We start from the raw sequence: 17,533 nt of genomic DNA, 5'->3' as shown, positions 1-17,533 counted from the left end.
TATAAACACAGTAGCTACTTTGTTACAGTATCAGTTCTTTGCCAATTTTCACAAATCATAGTCGAGTCCATATGATTCACATAAAGACAGCTTAAATAACATAAAAGTAGGACCTGCAAAAGGGTAGTTTTAAGTGTGAGGTACTAAAGGGGCCAAAATATAATGTAAAGAAGGTGTGTTAATGCTTCCAGTAATCTCGGATAGACAAAATCATTTTTAAGAAATACCAACTACCTAAGGAATCAACATCTTGCGTCGAACACAATCAACACCTCATCATCACGATTTAATATTGCAGGCGGTACAGGAAATTAACATCATTTTTTGACAGCAAGCACAAGAAGTGGACAGATCAATGATGTTGACTCGATTTTCCTTGAGAGTCTTATTGTGTGTGTGTGATGGAGGTGGTTATAACCTATGAAATCTATTGTAATTTCCATTCAGGTAATGCAGAAAAAAAACATCAAAACCTTTTTTCACAGTCAACAAATATGGCATAGTAATACGATCATGTGGTCAATTAAGGAGGTCAACTTCAAATTTGCATCAAGTTCAGATATAGATGATTTTAAATCATCATTACTTACTGCTTGTTATCAGCCATTCATGCACTTCTTGATAAGAGTTACACAAGTTGTTTGCAGGAATACAAGAGGAATTATTTGCATTTAGCATTCTGAATTACTCATTTATTATAACAATGTACATTCTCTTATGATAATTCATGAATTCAACCTTCATTCCCTACAGTCAGTATAATTGATAGGAGACCGGAATATGATATTCTGATAACCTTTTTTGTCACACATCACCTTTCTCCTATGAGGATGAACGGAGGACAGTGGCGGTGGCAGTGATTGACCACGTCGGAAACATAAATTATGGTGGCAATGCATGTCGATTGACATGGTAGTTCTTGGTTTTTGGAGTGTATTTGACAAACAGGAGGTGCAGTAAGTCCTATTCACTGCAAAAACTGATCTCAAACTCAAAGACAGGAGAAGGTTACCAGATAGATCGACTCAGAGCAGACACCAGCGCAGTTAGACATCCGAATCACATGTCCATGGCTGGACTGTTGTTCAACTTTTGAAGAGAAGAAAGTGTGGGTCTTCTTGATGGGTTGTTGCATGAGGTGACTAGGTTCCTGTCATGAGCATTTGCATTAGTGACTGAGTGCTAAACAATCATCTTAACACTGAGCCTATACTCTGCACATGAACATATATACTCATGTGTAAGAATATGAATTTCATCTATGGAAGCCTAGAAATCCATTCGAACATCACTTGGGCCAAGGGAAAAAAAAAAGGAACAACAATCTTATTTTTCATTTTTCAAGTCCAGTCACACCTATAAGCTATAACATATATCCAGAATTTAGGAGCATCAATATTACAGATAACGACATTTGGAACGCTGCATTTTTTTGAAAATATTATGCATCCAAGAAAACTGATGTCAGTTTGCACTACTATTTCCACTGCTATCTTTTTAATCTTGACATAATTACTCAAAATCAGGGGTAACTAGCAAAACGCCAAACTGATAAGCATTAGAACATTGAAACTAAAGTTTAAAAACGAGGTGCCTGATATACCAAAAGTGCTACAACTATTTCTTTGTTCTATAAAATGAAATTAAACCCTCCTCACATTCCACAACAACATGTAAAAAAATAAAATTCCTAGATTTAAACTATTGCCATTAAATAAAGTGGAATTCAAATTAAAAATAAGGCAAGCGAAGTGATACAAAAATAACTCTATTCTTTGTTAGTCCTACCCATGAGAGAGGGGAGCACATGAAAAATGTAATTAATTCTTTGGTTTCCTTGGACCACTGGCCATCCGTGGGGAGTTTCAGGTTTAACACCGATATTATAACAACAAATCCATTAAATCTAAGTGTAGTGCTTGGTGTATTGATTTGTTTCAGAAAGGGAGTGTGTGCAAGTTGTGTATTTCAAGAAGAGGTTAGATCCATCCGATTGCATGTGACCATTGCCTCAAGTTCTTGGAAATCTTTCTCTGTGAAACTATTACCTTGGTTACACTTCCATATGGTGCAATTTGCACAATCTGGTGTGTGAGAAAATGATCTGTCGATCTCACTCCTGGGAATCCAAGTGAGCCCTGGATTTGGAAAATGGGTTTAGAACAGGGCTTAACACTGGTCACTTCCCAATCCTTGGAAGCTAAAGTTGATCACGAACTTCGTTTTTGGTCAGATGAGTGAGTGTGTCCAACATTCATTGATTTCTTTGAACGTCACAAACTCCATGACGGGAGTGCAGTTAGAGTGTCGATCAGCAATCCAGGCAACAACAAAATGTAAGCAGGGAAGAAGAACATACCAGCACCAGCAAACAAACGGGGTCCGGGGAAGAGCATGGACTCCCATCGCCTCCAACACCTCGAATGCCAGTAGTATGGACTCCGAGTTGAAGTGCCGCTCCTTGTAAGAATCCTTCTGCAAAGCCTTCCGCTCCTAACATCCCCCAAACTACGCCAAGGAGAACAAGAAATCCGACCTCTCCCACAAAGATCAGCCAAAACCCTCGGAAAGAACGATGACAAGCACCCCGGTGAGCTTCTGAATCTTCGCTGTCACCGGAGAAAAAGCTGGTGGCGGCGCTCCGACATCTGCCCCGGATGGTCCGGCCCAACCGCCACCGGCAGCCCAAGGTACGCCGCCCGCAGCGTGTCGAACAAGTGGGCGCTCATCACCATTGGGTGGACCAACGCCAAGTTCCGCCCTTCCAATATCCCGAATCCCTCGCCCACCGCCAGCGCGTCCTTCCAACCAAACAAAACCAGCGCTCCAACTAAGACCTGAGATCAAAGTCTTAGAGCGGCGGTGGTTTTCCTCTTTTGATCCCAATAATGCTTATTTCGAGTCCAATAATAATAAAAATAACAAGAACGACAATTTAATGTCTCAAACTCCATATTGATATCTTGGAATGATTAATCCATATAAATAAAATTAGTTAATCTCAATAGAACATTACGGTGTCGTGGTGTAGTTGGTTATCACGTCAGTCTAACACACTGAAGGTCTCCGGTTCGAGTCCGGGCGACGCCAACTAAGTCTTGAATTTTAACTTTTGCCTCTCCTGTAGTCCATTCTTTCAAAAATAAATTTGGAGAGAGGAAATGAAAAATCAAATGAATTATAAATAAATATAAATTTATATCAGAAAATCAACATATAATTTGGAGAGAGGAATTCGATTCCTTTGTAATTTTCCCAATCAATATTTTCATTTGCCAAAAAATAAATAGCAAACCCTATAAAATAAACATTGATTTGTTAGTGAGCTCAACTTGAAAAATCCCATCTTGAATGCACCTAACAAAACAAACTAATCATTTCCCAATCAATATTTTCTTTGTTTTTGCCTTTTTTTTTATGGTGGTGTTGATCACTCATAAATTCAGAATATATGTTTTGGTCCAAAGAAAAAGTTCTCATCACCATTGCATTTCTTCAAGAATTATAAACATAGTTTTATTTTTATAAAGAAAAATAAGAGTTACATTTAACTCAGAAGTTTATATATTGGTTAAAATAATAAGGACTTTTAATACATATATTCAAATCATAAATTTTTACCATTCAAATAATCAACCTTACAAACCTTAAGCACACAAATTATACATCAAACCAATAATTGTTGCATCTGACCACTGTTTTGTGTCTTTAGAGCTCTCATCTTCCAGCCTTTGATCTCAACCTTAAAACCTAACAAAAGCATGGAAGAGATGAGGGAGGAAAGAAGAGGGATCGTGTGAACATGGTTGAAGCTTCTTACCCTTGTCAAGGCAAGCAATGAGAAGGAAAGCAAGGCGACTTGCTCCATGCCTTGATGTGATTCCCCAAGATGCCCTTGGCCATCTCCCTGCTCCTCCTGTTGCCGTCCACCTGCACCAGCATAAAGAGCTTGGCCACTCCCCCCACCTGCAACATCTCCTCCATCACCCCGCCGCAGTACCTGCACACCAAACCCAGCACCATCACCGCCCTCGCCGTCACCCCGCTCGACAAGCTCAGAAGCTTCGCCACCACCGCCGCCACCCCCGCTGGGTGCCCCACCAGCTCCGCCCTCCCCTCCGCCCTCCCGCACATCAGCTCCAACAGGTACAGCATGGCCTCGCACTTCCGCCTGTCCACGCTCTCCTCCACCAGTAGCTCCACTGTCACCGCCACTGCTCCGGCCTGCACCGCCTTTAGCCTGTTCTTACCATGAGGCAGCACCTCGATCATGATGGCCAGTAGAGCCATGGTCGTTGCTCGGTCTGCGTTCTGGTCCTTCAGTATCTCCACCACCCCCTCGATCAGATCCACAGGTATCCTTGCCTTGAGGTTGTCACCGACGACCTCGTAGATGGACCGGAGGAGAAGCGCTGCGTGAACTCTTGCCTGGTGCGAACCGCGTTGCAGCAGTGAAGCCAGATTTGCAATGAGCTCACCGTTTCGGCGCTCCGAAACCTCTCTGAGGGTCTCAGGCGATGGTTTCAGGAGGTGCAGCACGCTGGTGGCTTCGTCGATCAGCACCACCGGGTCAACAAGGTTCCTCAAAGCTTCCGATGGCTCGCACCTGGCAATCAGAGATGCGACGAGAGAAGTCACGCCGGCTTTCTCCATGTGCGCCGCGTTGCCGTCGTCATCTAATACCAGTGACCTGATCGTATTTAGAGCCTTCGCCTTGCCATCGGCACGAGCCGCAGGGTCACCAAGATCGCCGAGTATCTCCGACACGTCGAATCCAGGCTTCGTCGCGGCAACCGCAGCAGCAACGCATCCGGTGGAGCAGGCAGCCCAGGACTGGATGAGGCGGAGGAGGGTGGCGTTTGGGGTGAGTGTCAGATCAGTGAGATGCTGGTTGGTTACCGGGCATGTGTGGTGCTCGTACAGGGTGAGCCATCGGTCGATGCTGGCGCGGTCGTAGGAGACGCCGGTGGAGATGGTAACAGGGTCCTCCATGACCTGAAGAGAGATCGGGCACAGGAAGAAAGGAGGTACGTTGTCCAAGCCATCCATTCTCTTCCCTTCAACTCTCTCTCTCTCTCTCTCTCTCTCTCTCTCTCAATAGCTAGCTAGAGAAGTTTGAGGACGAAGAAGAAGAAGATACACATACAAATGGAAGATTGTTGGAGGGTCAACAACATTTGCAGCTGAATCGGGGCGTGTAATTGTTCTTCCACGTAGTTGATCGATGGAGCTGATCACATGAACGCTGTGGGTCTGTAGCAATCTCTTTTGACCAGCTTTGGCTACTTGGATATGCCATTCGACTTCATCGATCTCACGAATGTGATGCAATAACACCGCCTGCGGGGCGATGATCGTACGACTAGGGAAGTGCCGACTGGAATCCGAAGGCTGACCGTTGACTGCGGGGAAGTCTTTTAAACATATACTCGTGGGACCCCGATGATACAGTAGGCCCATCTCTTTTCCCAATCAGAGGCTGACAAGTCTGTGAAACGTAAAGAAAAGGGATAGAAGAAAGAGACGTGGAACGACAAAGTCGTAGTTTAAGCCAATAAATGCTTGCCTGTCGAGAAATTACGGCTGGAGAATGGTCAAAATGTTTGACCATAGCATAGTCTGAGCTCTGAGATGATCAAGTCAAACGCACCTCTCTTCCTCTCCTGCACTCAATGCTGTGAGACTTCTGCTCCGAGCTCTGAGATGAACTCCGAAATGAATTCTAATACCTGAGATGTGATAAGTGGGAATCTGCAAACGCTCTCCAAATAGTTCTATAGAGCTATTCTTTCAACCTCCACCGTATCAAATCACAGGAAAAGAGAGCTAATATCTAATGATGCAATATCAATCAGCTCAACGGATCAAAAGAGCCTGATATAGTTGACATATGAAAAGAAACACACTTTAAATTGCTTTGACATGATCAAAGCTTTGAATCTTCTTCTTGCTGAAGTTAACCTTGGCATATAATTACCTAAATTCACGGACTGTAAATTCATAATAAATCTGTTCGTAGCAACACGCTGATTTCTTAATGTCATTCGCTTAGACAGATAGATGCGAGGTTAAGATGAGAGAGAACTCATACTTTGACATGCCTTCGTAGTATATTGATTACTAGCAGTCTGATGGTCCCAAGCTGTAGAGTTAGACAGTGATTGACTTCTGTATTCATGCAATAATGATATATTATTTCTATTGATCACTACCAACTTGGCTTCTTGAGAGGAAAAAATGCCATTCGACATTAATCAGTTCTGTCTTCAATACAAAGACTTCTTATGCTCAGTGGACCAGTGGATTGTGGAGTCGTCTGTTGCAGTTGATGCTTTGAAGTCGTAATTACCCTCTATTCGTCAGATGCAGCGTCTCACTTCGATGCTGTTCGTAAAACTATTGGAATGGCCCGTTTCATGCAGCTGCTCGTCAGTTTCTTTGTGCTTCCATGGTCAACGTTTGATCATCTGCAGCTACACGACGATCCGGAAAAGGAGCGGTAAAGAAACAAGGAATGTGTTCTACGTTGCTCAGAATGTATTCTTCGAGATGTTATTCTTTTAAGGCCTGAAAACCATCCAAAGTTGCCTTGCTTTCGGCCTCTTTGATCGCTTCGTGATGCGTATTCGTGTCGTTGTCGACATGGGCACAGCTTCTTGTGTAAAGCTCGGCAAAGCAGCTTGAAGAAGACCTTTATCTTACAGCTGAAGCTCCAAAAGCATGGCTTTTTGGCCTTTGACTTCCGTTCTTTGTACCTGCTTTCTTAAAGCAAGGAGAGGCATGTGAAGACTCGATTTGGATTGACCAATCTATCGATACAGTTCCATACAAGGGAAGAATCGATGCTCAAGATGGTCGTCGCCTTGGATTCCTGGTATCATTGCCTGAACGAAGAGCCCTGGAAACAAAGAACGTACTACCAAGAGAAGAGCGGAGATGATGACGATGACGGTAGGGACGTTCACTTCCGGAAACCTTATCTGCGTTCCTCGCGCTCCACCCATCATTTCTTGACACGCGTCCAGAAACTTCAAGAGAACGGGGGTGGAAGCTTCCCGCACTCTCCCGCCATGTGTTATCGTTAACCGGACGGACGAGCGCATAAGAAGCTTCTATGCGACGCATCGTCTTCCTTCCGATCCGCTCCATCACAACCTTCGATGGCTTTCCAGTTTCGCCTGCCCGATGCGCACAACCTCCTCCGCTGTCCAAGTAGACGTTTATCAGTGTGAGAATGTTCCACAGCCTCTCAAGTGACACCACTACCACCCCTTCGTGTCTCTCTCCTCCATCCTCGCGAAGAAATCGAGGCCATTTCGTCGAGCGAGTGGTGGCCGCGCGGCGATGGGCTCTCCGCCCCTTCCTCCGGCCTCGGAGAAGGCCGACGAGACGACTTCAGCTGCGGCGGGGCACCCGGAGGGGCAGCGGCCGCTCCCGACGCCCTTCCTGACGAAGACGTACCAGCTGGTGGACGACCCGTCGGTGGACGACGTCGTCTCGTGGAACGAGGACGGATCGACGTTCGTGGTGTGGCGACCCGCCGAGTTCGCCCGCGACCTCCTCCCCAAGTACTTCAAGCACAACAATTTCTCCAGTTTTGTTCGCCAGCTCAACACCTACGTCGGTCTCGGCCGCAAGATTCGATTTTGTTCGCTAAATGCTTTGCACATTTTGGATTCTTTTTGTTGATTCTTCCTTTTTGGGGACATTTGATAGGGGTTTCGGAAGATCGTGCCGGATCGATGGGAGTTCGCTAACGATTGTTTTCGGAGGGGAGAAAAGCGCCTCCTTGCCGACATCCACCGCCGCAAGATCAACCCGGCGGCAGCCGCAGCCGCGCCGATCGCGGTGGCTGTGCCGATTAATAGGGCTGTGTCGCCGGCGAACTCGGGGGAGGAGCAGGTCCTCTCCTCGAACTCCTCCCCTGGCCCACAGACGCCGGCCACCACCGGATCCAGCGGCCCAACGGAGCTGAGGGAGGAGAACGAGAGGCTGAGGAAGGAGAATGCGCGGCTCCTCCGGGACCTCGCCCAGATAACGAACGTGTGCAACCAAATCGCGGTCCTGGTTTCGAAGTACGCGGCCGATGGCGGCGGCGGCGGCGGCGGCGGGACGACCGAGGTGGGGGCTCCGCCGCCGATTCTGGAGCTGATGCCGGCAACACGGGTGGAGAAGCAGGAGGAAGAGGACGCGGACACCGTGGCGGCGGTTGAGGAAGGGGTGATCAAGGTGGAGGAGTGGACGAGCGAGCCGCGGACGCCGGCGGGGCCGAGCCCCAAGCTGTTCGGGGTTTCGATTGTCGGGAAACGGGTGCGGGAGGAGGAGATGGACCAGGATCGGACGCCGGCTGTGAAGCCGGACCCTTTTGATCCGGGGCCGGACCCGAAGGAAGCGACCTCGCCAGAGCGCCACCAGCGGTCGTGGGTGGTGTACTGCCCTCGGCCGATACGAAGGTCGTGCAACGTGCCGGACAACCCGACGGATCGCGCACGTGATGCGAGCTGATCGCTCCGGATCATACGAGATGCCGGAACGGATCTCTTTTAGATTCGTGCTCGCTAATTTAATTTAGTCTCATTTAATTTAATCGTGCCTCTTATCCACTGTATGATTTCCACACGTAACTCGCTACTGCACTTGTCTGCCCACTTGGGAAAAAGCGTGGAACAATGATGGCAGCTAATGATAGCTTTCTCTACCTGGTCCGATGCAGTGAACCCTCAGATAATATTTGCTCCTTTATTTTCTTGGGTGTTTTCTTCCTTGTGTTTTGATCTCCGAAATAATTCCACCGCTGGAATTCGACGACACGGTCGAGGGAGTATTGAGTGTTGTGTTTGGTCACGTGGCACATCGGAGGACTTTTCCTATGTCGGGCCCATATCAAAGATCTTCATCAATCACACGCATGAACGAATCTGGAAGTAAATCGTTTCCCACCGCCTGCGTGGCTCACTCTCTCCACGCAACGTCCTCATCCACACGGAGTCGGAAGAGTCAAACACCGACGCGTGTATAATGATCCATCCGCCCACAACCTCGGCCTGCTCCGACGTCTGCTCCTCCTCCTCCTCTGTCCTTCTCAACGCGATCGCGATTACCATGGCGTACGCCGAGAAGGGCGACGGCGACGACGAACAGATCGCGCTGGAGGTCACCGTGCTCTCCGCCGAGTCGCTAAGGAATCGCTCCTCCCCTCTGCTCCCCGGCCGCCGCCTCCGCCCTTACGTCATTCTCTCCTCCTCCGCCGCCGCCAACCGTGAACAATTGGCGCCTATCTACCGGACCCGCGTCGACGAGGGCGGCGCCCACCACCCCACCTGGCGCGACACCCTCCGCGTCCCCATGGACGCTTCCTTTCTGCGTGGCGGCGAGCGGGGGCGGGGGAAGGAGGGCGGCGCCGCGGTGCACGTCAGTGTCGTCTCGAAGCACCCCTTCCGTGGGCCCTCGCGGCTCGGGTGGTGCGAGATTCCCGCGTGCGACGTCGTCGACGGGCTTTGGCCGCCGTCGGCGCGGCGGCGCCTCAGCTACGCCCTCCGCCACCCCCGCCACGGCGGCCACGGTCACGGCGTCATCCACATGGCCGTTCGCCTGTTGGGCCCCCACCTCGAGCGGCTGGTCCCACCGGCTCCGCGGCCCGTACCGGAGCCGGGGTGGTCCGGGACGGCGATCGGCATCCCGCGCGCGGCTACCGCAGCGGCGTTCCAGGTCCCGGAGTCGGGGAGACACGTGCCGTACTGGCGTAGGTGATAGACTTTGGTTGGAAAAAGGAGCGGAAATAAGATCCCGGCGCCGCAATGGAGGACGCCGTCGTCGGAAGTATGTTTGACGCCGAAAGAATGGTGGTTTGGTTTGGAGTGATGTCAATAATTTTCTAAAAGCAATTCCGCCTTTTAATTGTGGAACGATTTCACTATCCTTTTGATTTTCCTAAACTGTGGTCACAATTCAAAAAATACTCAAATTATCTTCATCAGCTTTTCCACCTACTTTAAATTATTTTTATTATTTTATTTAGCTCATTTATAGTCTTTTTAATAGTATTGATCTATTTTAAATTATTTTTTATGTTCATAATTTCAATATTTATAGTTTTATGTTTTCATTAATATAGTAAAAATAATATAAATTAATTAAAAAAATTATTATAAGTGATATCATAAATTAATCACATAGAGTTGCATTACACAATTGGTGTAATAATGGAGGTGTTGAGATTCAACCGAAACCGTGACCACTCGACGCCAAACTCGAGATTTGATAACCGTCTCCATGTGGCACTCATGGAGGACGAACAAATGGCCTCAACAATCGATCATTTTAGGTCTAAGTGGCAAGAAGTTGCTAAATCACAAGCCATCTGGAACTGATGTGTCCTCCACGTCACACTATAAGTGTCGACCATTGTGGTCAGTTGGTCGACTACGTCTCCCTAATATGTTGACCAAATGAGGTTGGCACGTTAGCTCATAGAGTGGATACGTTAGCCACATAAATTCGGCCAAATCATATGCACCCTCTTTTCATGGGTTGAGAGAGAATCATGTCGGGAAGTACAATTGGGGTGATCACGTGCAACATCGGAGGTGGAGGATATGTTAGTCCAACATTACCGGTCATAGCAAAGACTAGCATAGAACAACAAAGAATGCACTAGCTAACATGGTCATGCATGGTAGAGACCGATGAAGAACGACAAAGAATGCACCGACTAACATAGTCAAGCATGGTGGAGTTCGACGAAAAATAATGGAGAACACAATGACCAACACAACTAGGTGTGGTGGAGACGATGGAGAACAATAGAGAACACACTGGCTAACATAACGAGAAGTAGTGGAGATCGACGAACAACGATGAAGAACGCATTGACTGACATGGTTGGGTGTGGCAAAGACTGATGAAGAACGATGGAGAATGCATCGATTGACACAATTGGGAGTGGTGGAGACCGACGAAGAACACATCCACCAACATGATCGAGCAAGCAAGTGTGGCATGCACATCTCTTCCTTCAACAGGTGGGAAAATTCGATTAGATCCGACATGATCCGACAAATGGGCATGTATCGTACTCGCGTATTGACAAATTTGATATAGCAAGTTTATCACATGTCGTGTGCCCCCGACGAAGATTGTAGTGGATTTGGCACAATCTTCACGATGATCCAAATGACCACTATATCGGGTGGATCATGCCATGTGTCCTAGAGTGCTCTGATGGACTCACATGCCCCACCACCTTTGTTGTGCTTCGAGAGGCAAACAAGCGAATGGGAAGTAGAACCATCACTCTCGAGCCCTATAAATAGCGGCCTTCGACCATTATTGCTCTTCACTTCTACCTTCAACTCATACACTCTTGGATAATCAACTTGGACTTTCTCCTCCAACAGATTCAATGTTCTAGATGTCATCCTTCTCCTCTTTCAATGACTTGAACCTAGATATCTCACTAATTCTATCTATCATCCTTGGTGTGAATGACAAAAAGTTTATCTTTGGATAAAGCCGAATCGGTTTTGTCGACGTTAGTTGCCCCCTCCAAGGCAAACACATCATGCAGTGTGGTTCCATCCCCAATAGCGGAGTCTTTTGATTTGGACTCTATGGTGTTGACCTCCGACTTGGAGATTTTTTGGAGGGTCTACCACATACTAGTTGAGTTCAAGCTAATGCCTGCTCGATTGGGTGATCAGTTATATGTGTCACGTCACATGCTCTACACAAGATGCACCGGAGGCGAGACTCCACTTTCTCCTCTACCCTTGTTTTTTAAAAGGCTTTTAACTTTTAAAAGTTCTCACCAACCCAGATGATATCCCCCAACATTGACCCTCCTTTTAGCTTGTTATACCCCTTTGGATTAACTCTTTAAGGAGGAACAATCTTTAGTATTGTGTCGGTGGTCTTGATGGAAACGATAATATTTAGCTATATTCCTTTTTAGCTCGGGTGTTTTCACAGGGCGCGATGTTCACATAGTCCTTTTTCTAGGATTTGCATAAATACATCCATGTGGGAGGTGTAAAGTGAGGTGAAATCCCATCAAGGAGGTATGCACTCAGTCTATCATTTTGTGGCCTTTTTATAGGGATTTCTCGTCGAGGCCTTTCTTTCTTTTTCATCCTTCTCAGTTCAACCTTTTACTTTTCAGCAATTATAGATTCAATTACTATATGATAGTTTGCTTCTTGTCAGAGATTTAAAAATATGGTTAAAAGCGGAGTTATAACTTTGTAGAAGAACCATGAGGGCTGAAGCATACTAATATATGAGATGATAAGACCAGCTGGTATTGGATCAACAACTAAGTGAACCTCATCATTGAATCATCTTGCATAACTCTTCAAGCATTTCTCCTCCTCTTGCCTAATGGCCAGGAGCAAGGTAGTTGGCTTCTTAGGGAGCTGATAAGTGATAAAATTAAGTTTGAACTCCTTATCCAGCACCCTAAAGGAGGAAATTGACTTTGAGAAGAGCTTGGCAAATCACTCGTGTGCAACTTCACTTAAGATTATTGAGAAAGTTCCATAAATTAGTAAGGTAGTATGTCCGAATAACATTATTTGAGACATGAAAGTTGTTTCAAAATATTATATTTTCCTTCGTACACATCAAGTGATAGGAGTCGAAAGCCTTAGAGGATCGGTTCCTCGATGTTTTTGATGAAAGGTTATTACATGTATGATTCCACTTCCACTGTTTTTCTTATTTTGTCTCCCTTCAAATATCTTTTAATTATCAATTTATTTTATTAAGTTGATCTCAAACTTCAATTGGGAGTTTGGTTGAATAAGCAATGGATTAGTAGGAAAACTTGACATTAGCACTTGGACTAAGGAGGGGATTGTACTTTATGGTGGAGGTAGGCGGTGGTTGCTGTATAACTTGGGAAAGTTCGGAAAGGTAAGGGGACTACAAACTGGACTATTTCGGTACTTGTTGGATTAGTAGGGTATTAAAAACTTTGATTGGTATAATTATAGTGGGTTGAGTTGGATTTTACTGTAGATGGGGTCGAAGGAAAGTCTGAGTCTTGAAAGAATCAACCGAAAAGATTTAGCTCGAGTATTTGAGGTGGTGGGTTCAAGCCGATCAGACACCTCAGGTTGGATTGGGATCATCGAGATCGGCGAGGTTCGACATTGGAACAATTAGAGCTATCGAATTAGATCTGTTTTGAGGATTCCACTCAGGATTTAGTCGATCAGGGATAATAAAGTTTCCTTGAGACATGATTGGCCCTCCTTCTAGCACCAATTTATTAGAGCATATTATGATTGTTTGAGATAATCAACCCTCCTCCTTGTTAGAGCATATCAAGCATCGTTATTAATCGATCTCTCGCTATGTCGATCGATACATTCTCCGTCATTATCCATCATTCTCCACCATGCTCGATTATGTTGGCTAGTGCGTACTCCATCGATCTCCGCCATGTTTGGTCATGTTGTTTGATGTGCTCTTTGCCATTCTCCATCAGTCTTCGCCGTGCCCCAACCACGTTGGCCAATGTATTCTCCAACAATCTCCACCATGCTCAATCGTGCCAATTGATGTATTCTCCATCGGTCTTCGCCACGACCAACAATGTTGGCCTAGTGCACCCTCCACCTCCAATGTTGTACTTGATCACCCCGACTCTACTTCCCGACCTGATTCCACTAGGGTGTGGTGTGTGACATAACGGAATTGATGTGGTCGACACGTCGACTCCGTGAGACATCTAAAACGTAAAGGACACATTAGTTCTAGATGGTTGGTGAGCCAACAACCTCCTACCATTGGGACTTGAAATGATCGATTGACTATGTCATTTGTCAATCCTAATGAGCGACACACGGAAATGGTTTTCCAATCTTGAGTTTGGCGCTGGGTGAGAATGGTTTTAACTTACTCCCGTGCCCTTTATTGTTGCACTAATTATATAATAAATGAGCATAACGACTCCAGGTGACCACTATAAAAAAGAGCCTCAAGTACATTCCAACGAGATTGGTTTTTTAGTCTGACTTGTCCAACTAGCTATTGACTCGATCTTCGAATGGGCGTTTACCGAGAGTAAAATCACGAGGTCAATTCATAGAAGAATCAAGCGACTCGGCTCTTAAGTCGAACAACCATAATATGCCCTAACACTCATAGACCATTATGATATATTTTTAGACTTATGATTGGTTTGGTTAAAGTTAGAAATCAATTTGGATCATGGATAAAGTTATTTCTAACTACTACAAATAGCTATTTGAATCCATATATCAAATGATTTATTTCATTTGGTTTATTTACAGTATTATTATTATTATTATTATTATTATTATTATTATTATTATTATTATTAATCCCATGGTCTCTGAATTCTCGTTCAAGCAGTTACAATAATATGAACTAAACATTGATGCCGTGCCTCAGTGGCAAAAGCAATCAAAGAATTAATCTTGCAGTCTTTTATACATAGAAAGATCAAACCTTTGATGTCTGTGTAAGAGTATAAAAGAATCTGTAAGAGAAATGATGCAGAGACCATCAGATTTGGCTGAGATGTGCAGAGGAGCTGCCTGCAACATCCACAGGAACCCATGCAGAGACTGTGTACAGAGGCTGATCCAGCCACTTGAGAGTGAGTCCATGGCCTTCCCCTTCCACATCTATGCTGTACTTGTCGCAGGAATACATCCTCAGTATCATACGACTCTGAAGCATCTCCCTTTCTCCGATGCCTAAGCATGTAAACCCACCTTCCTGCGTCATCCTCCTCCTCCACCTCTGGAAACTCTCGTGCCTCTCGATCCTCTCGTCTCCTTCACAAGCAACTATGTTTCTGATCTCCTTGGCGAACAACTCCTCCACCTTGATCCTGGCATGGCTGTCCTGAGGGAGAACATCATCCAAAGAATCGAAGATGGCTGCGTAGTGGTTGAGTGATCTCGCTAACCTCCTCCCCCAGTCTGGTTCGTTGTGCTCTGCTTCCTGTTCCGCCATTACCACAGTCGCTGGGTTCGTGCTCCTTATCAGACCCAGCAAATCCATGAAAGCCTTTCCGCTCTCATCGTGCAGCGCCCTGTGCATCATTAAGCTGCAGCTCACGGCCACGCACTCCTCCCTCTTCACATGAAGCATCCAGAGCCTGAGATCCTCGAACCTGTCCACCACCGGGTGGAACTCGAATGGGAGGTGCAACGACTCTGCGATCCTCGCGAGCCTGACTCCGGTGGCGTGGAGGTCGGGTCTGGACTCACCGACGCCGGTGATCCGCACGTGGCTGGGAGGACGAGGCCTGGAAGCTAAGCTCTGGAGTAAGCTCGGCCACTGGAGACCTTGCTTGATGTCCAAGTCTATGACGTGCACTCTGTCCCTACCTTCGAATGCCTTCAGCAGCATCTCATTCAGGGTGAAGTGGAGGAATTTGGGGATGGGGCTGATGAGATCGAGGAGCCGCAGCGCTGTGGCGTCGTCTTCCTCACTGGCGTCGATGAGGCGCCTCGGAGGAGCATTGATGGTGAAGATGTGAGGATAGAGCCTTGCGACCCTGAGCGCCAAGGACTCGGTGAAGTAGGCGACCAAGCGATGAACAGGGGTGCCCATCGGAGTGGCCATGTCTCCCAGTCTACCTAAGAAATAGTTGATGGCTTCGTAGTTTCCGGAGCTGATGGAGTCAGCGCAGGACGTGAGCAAGCTCACGAGTTCATGGCCCTGCAGCTCCGTCTCGCCACCCTCTCCTTCTTCACCTCCTACCTCAGCAACACCGGGAGCAGAACGAGCACGAGGCTCATTGGACGTCACATTGCCAAAGGAATTGCATGCACCCGACGATGAACTCGAATCGGACGGAGAAGTGTCATTCGAATCGGCACCTCATGTGGTCCACTCGTTCCGAGGACCATTAACAGATCGTAAAAGAGAAGAGCTCGAGCATGTTGAAACTTCCACCAACGGAGGCCCTTCGCTCTCGGCGTCGACTAATCCTGCAACGCCGCCGGTCCTCGTCCGCTTGGCTCGGCGGTGGTGGAGCGAACTCCTGTCGTAGACTCTCTTCAAGCCCCTCCTCTGCTCCCGAGGCCGGCCACCGGCATCGGTGATCTCAATGGTTCCTCCCCACGAGTGTGCTGGCGCCACTACGGATGACGACGAAGAAATGAAGCATTCTTGAATGCAACTTATCCTTAGAGGAAGAAGTAACCTGGATTCGGAAACATTAGCGAGGAGCGAGCACAGAGCCATGGCCACTCCACAGCGGAGCTCGTACGGGTCCTCTGGTCACCGTAGAAGCCTCTGAGTCTCCACCAGGCATGGCCGCTGGTTCGATGACCTGAGCGACCTGAGCAAGACGACGGAGAGAGGAAGAGAAAGAAGGAAAAGAGAAACTTTAACGTCAACTTCGATTCGCTACTGTTGATTGCAGAGACTAAATGAAAGCTTTAAGAAGGGAAAAAGCAGAGATTTATGGTGTGGTGCTCGTCCTCCTTCCATCTCCCTCCCGCTGCTGCGTTGCTGCACCGGACGAACCGATCGCCACGGACTTCACCAGGCCACGGGGAAAACGCCGGCCGTCGGGGAGTGGGGGAGGGATCCTCGGGACCTATCCGGTTCACGACATCCGGTCGTACGATGTGGATCGGACGGACAGGGAGAGGGATGGATTCTGACCATTGGAAGTAGACAGACATGACCGCGTCGGAGGTGACCGGAATGAAGCTTCGTGACTCTCACGTTAGAGAGGATCGGCTGTGATGGGCCAGTCACGGGGCGCTCGAAGAAGCCGGGATGATCTGTCGACGCGTGGGCGATGAGGCTACATTATGGGTGGTTGAGGCGTCCCGTGTTAGGCGTGGATCTGCTGATCCGTGGACTCCCAGAAGCGGGAGCCGAACCATCGCTTGGCCGTAAACGAGGGTTTATTTCGTCGCGGAGCGTGAGGAAAGATTGGCTGTGGAGGCCCCGGCACGAGGTGGGACGAGTTACCGACGCGTGTTGCGTTTGGCGGTGGGACGACGCGGTGGATTGGGCGGAAGTAAGCGTTGCCGTTTGGTCCTGCTGATGAGAAGAGCTACCCCTCCCCTTCAACGTGTGCTTCTCCGTCGTCACAAAAATCGAACAGCCTTTTTTGTCGTGTCGTGTTAGATAGAAGTCGAGTTCATGTACACTTCCATGGAAGTTTAATTCACATGCATCGTTCACGAAAAAGGAGAACACATATTGGCTCACGGTAGATGATGATAAGCGACTTTGGTAAATAGATTGCAGTCGAAATCACTTTACGTAGAGATCTTCTCATCAGCAAAATGGATACAAATAAAAATTCAAGATCACCACCACAACAATAACAAGAATGATAAAACCATATACGTCAATTAGTTCGGTCAACTACATGAATTTTTGTTTTTATTCGTTATTAAGATATGTAATAAAAACCACAATGTATGTATGTATATCTGAATGATCTCCAACCAAAAACATTTGGATATCACAGCATGAGACTTGCAGGCAAAAAATAAAAATAAAAACATAAGACTCGGAATTTGAATTCTTC

At 47.0% G+C, this 17,533-nt stretch overlaps 3 protein-coding genes and 1 non-coding gene across 4 annotated transcripts; 2 read left to right on the top strand and 2 right to left on the bottom strand.

Annotated features, from left to right (window-relative positions):
- The first annotated feature begins 3,016 nt into the window (after positions 1-3,016).
- On the top strand, positions 3,017-3,090 carry TRNAV-AAC (transfer RNA valine (anticodon AAC)). The gene has a single exon. It is a non-coding gene; the product is annotated as a tRNA-Val (tRNA).
- Positions 3,091-3,545: 455 nt separating this feature from the next.
- LOC103989244 (E3 ubiquitin-protein ligase PUB23) lies at positions 3,546-5,316 on the bottom strand. Its single transcript, XM_009408050.3, has 2 exons — positions 3,821-5,316; positions 3,546-3,750 (listed from the first exon to the last, which is right to left on the bottom strand). Exon 1 carries the CDS (start codon positions 5,047-5,049, stop codon positions 3,826-3,828), a length of 1,224 nt encoding a protein of 407 aa, XP_009406325.3. The 5' UTR covers positions 5,050-5,316; the 3' UTR covers positions 3,546-3,750; positions 3,821-3,825.
- Positions 5,317-6,875: 1,559 nt separating this feature from the next.
- LOC103984265 (heat stress transcription factor B-2b) lies at positions 6,876-8,698 on the top strand. Its single transcript, XM_009401730.3, has 2 exons — positions 6,876-7,620; positions 7,717-8,698. The coding sequence occupies exons 1-2, from the start codon at positions 7,345-7,347 to the stop codon at positions 8,503-8,505; spliced, it is 1,065 nt and encodes a 354-aa protein (XP_009400005.2). The 5' UTR covers positions 6,876-7,344; the 3' UTR covers positions 8,506-8,698.
- Positions 8,699-14,427: 5,729 nt separating this feature from the next.
- On the bottom strand, positions 14,428-16,835 carry LOC135641110 (protein DWARF AND LOW-TILLERING-like). Its single transcript, XM_065156185.1, has one exon. It carries the CDS (start codon positions 15,598-15,600, stop codon positions 14,530-14,532), a length of 1,071 nt encoding a protein of 356 aa, XP_065012257.1. The 5' UTR covers positions 15,601-16,835; the 3' UTR covers positions 14,428-14,529.
- Between the last annotated feature and the right edge of the window lie 698 nt (positions 16,836-17,533).

Source organism: Musa acuminata, chromosome BXJ1-1, assembly GCF_036884655.1.
Source record: "Musa acuminata AAA Group cultivar baxijiao chromosome BXJ1-1, Cavendish_Baxijiao_AAA, whole genome shotgun sequence".
In the NCBI taxonomy this organism is placed as follows: Eukaryota; Viridiplantae; Streptophyta; class Magnoliopsida; order Zingiberales; family Musaceae; genus Musa; species Musa acuminata.
The sequence above is the reverse complement of the archived record's forward strand: the minus strand, read 5'-3'. Positions and strand labels throughout refer to the sequence as shown.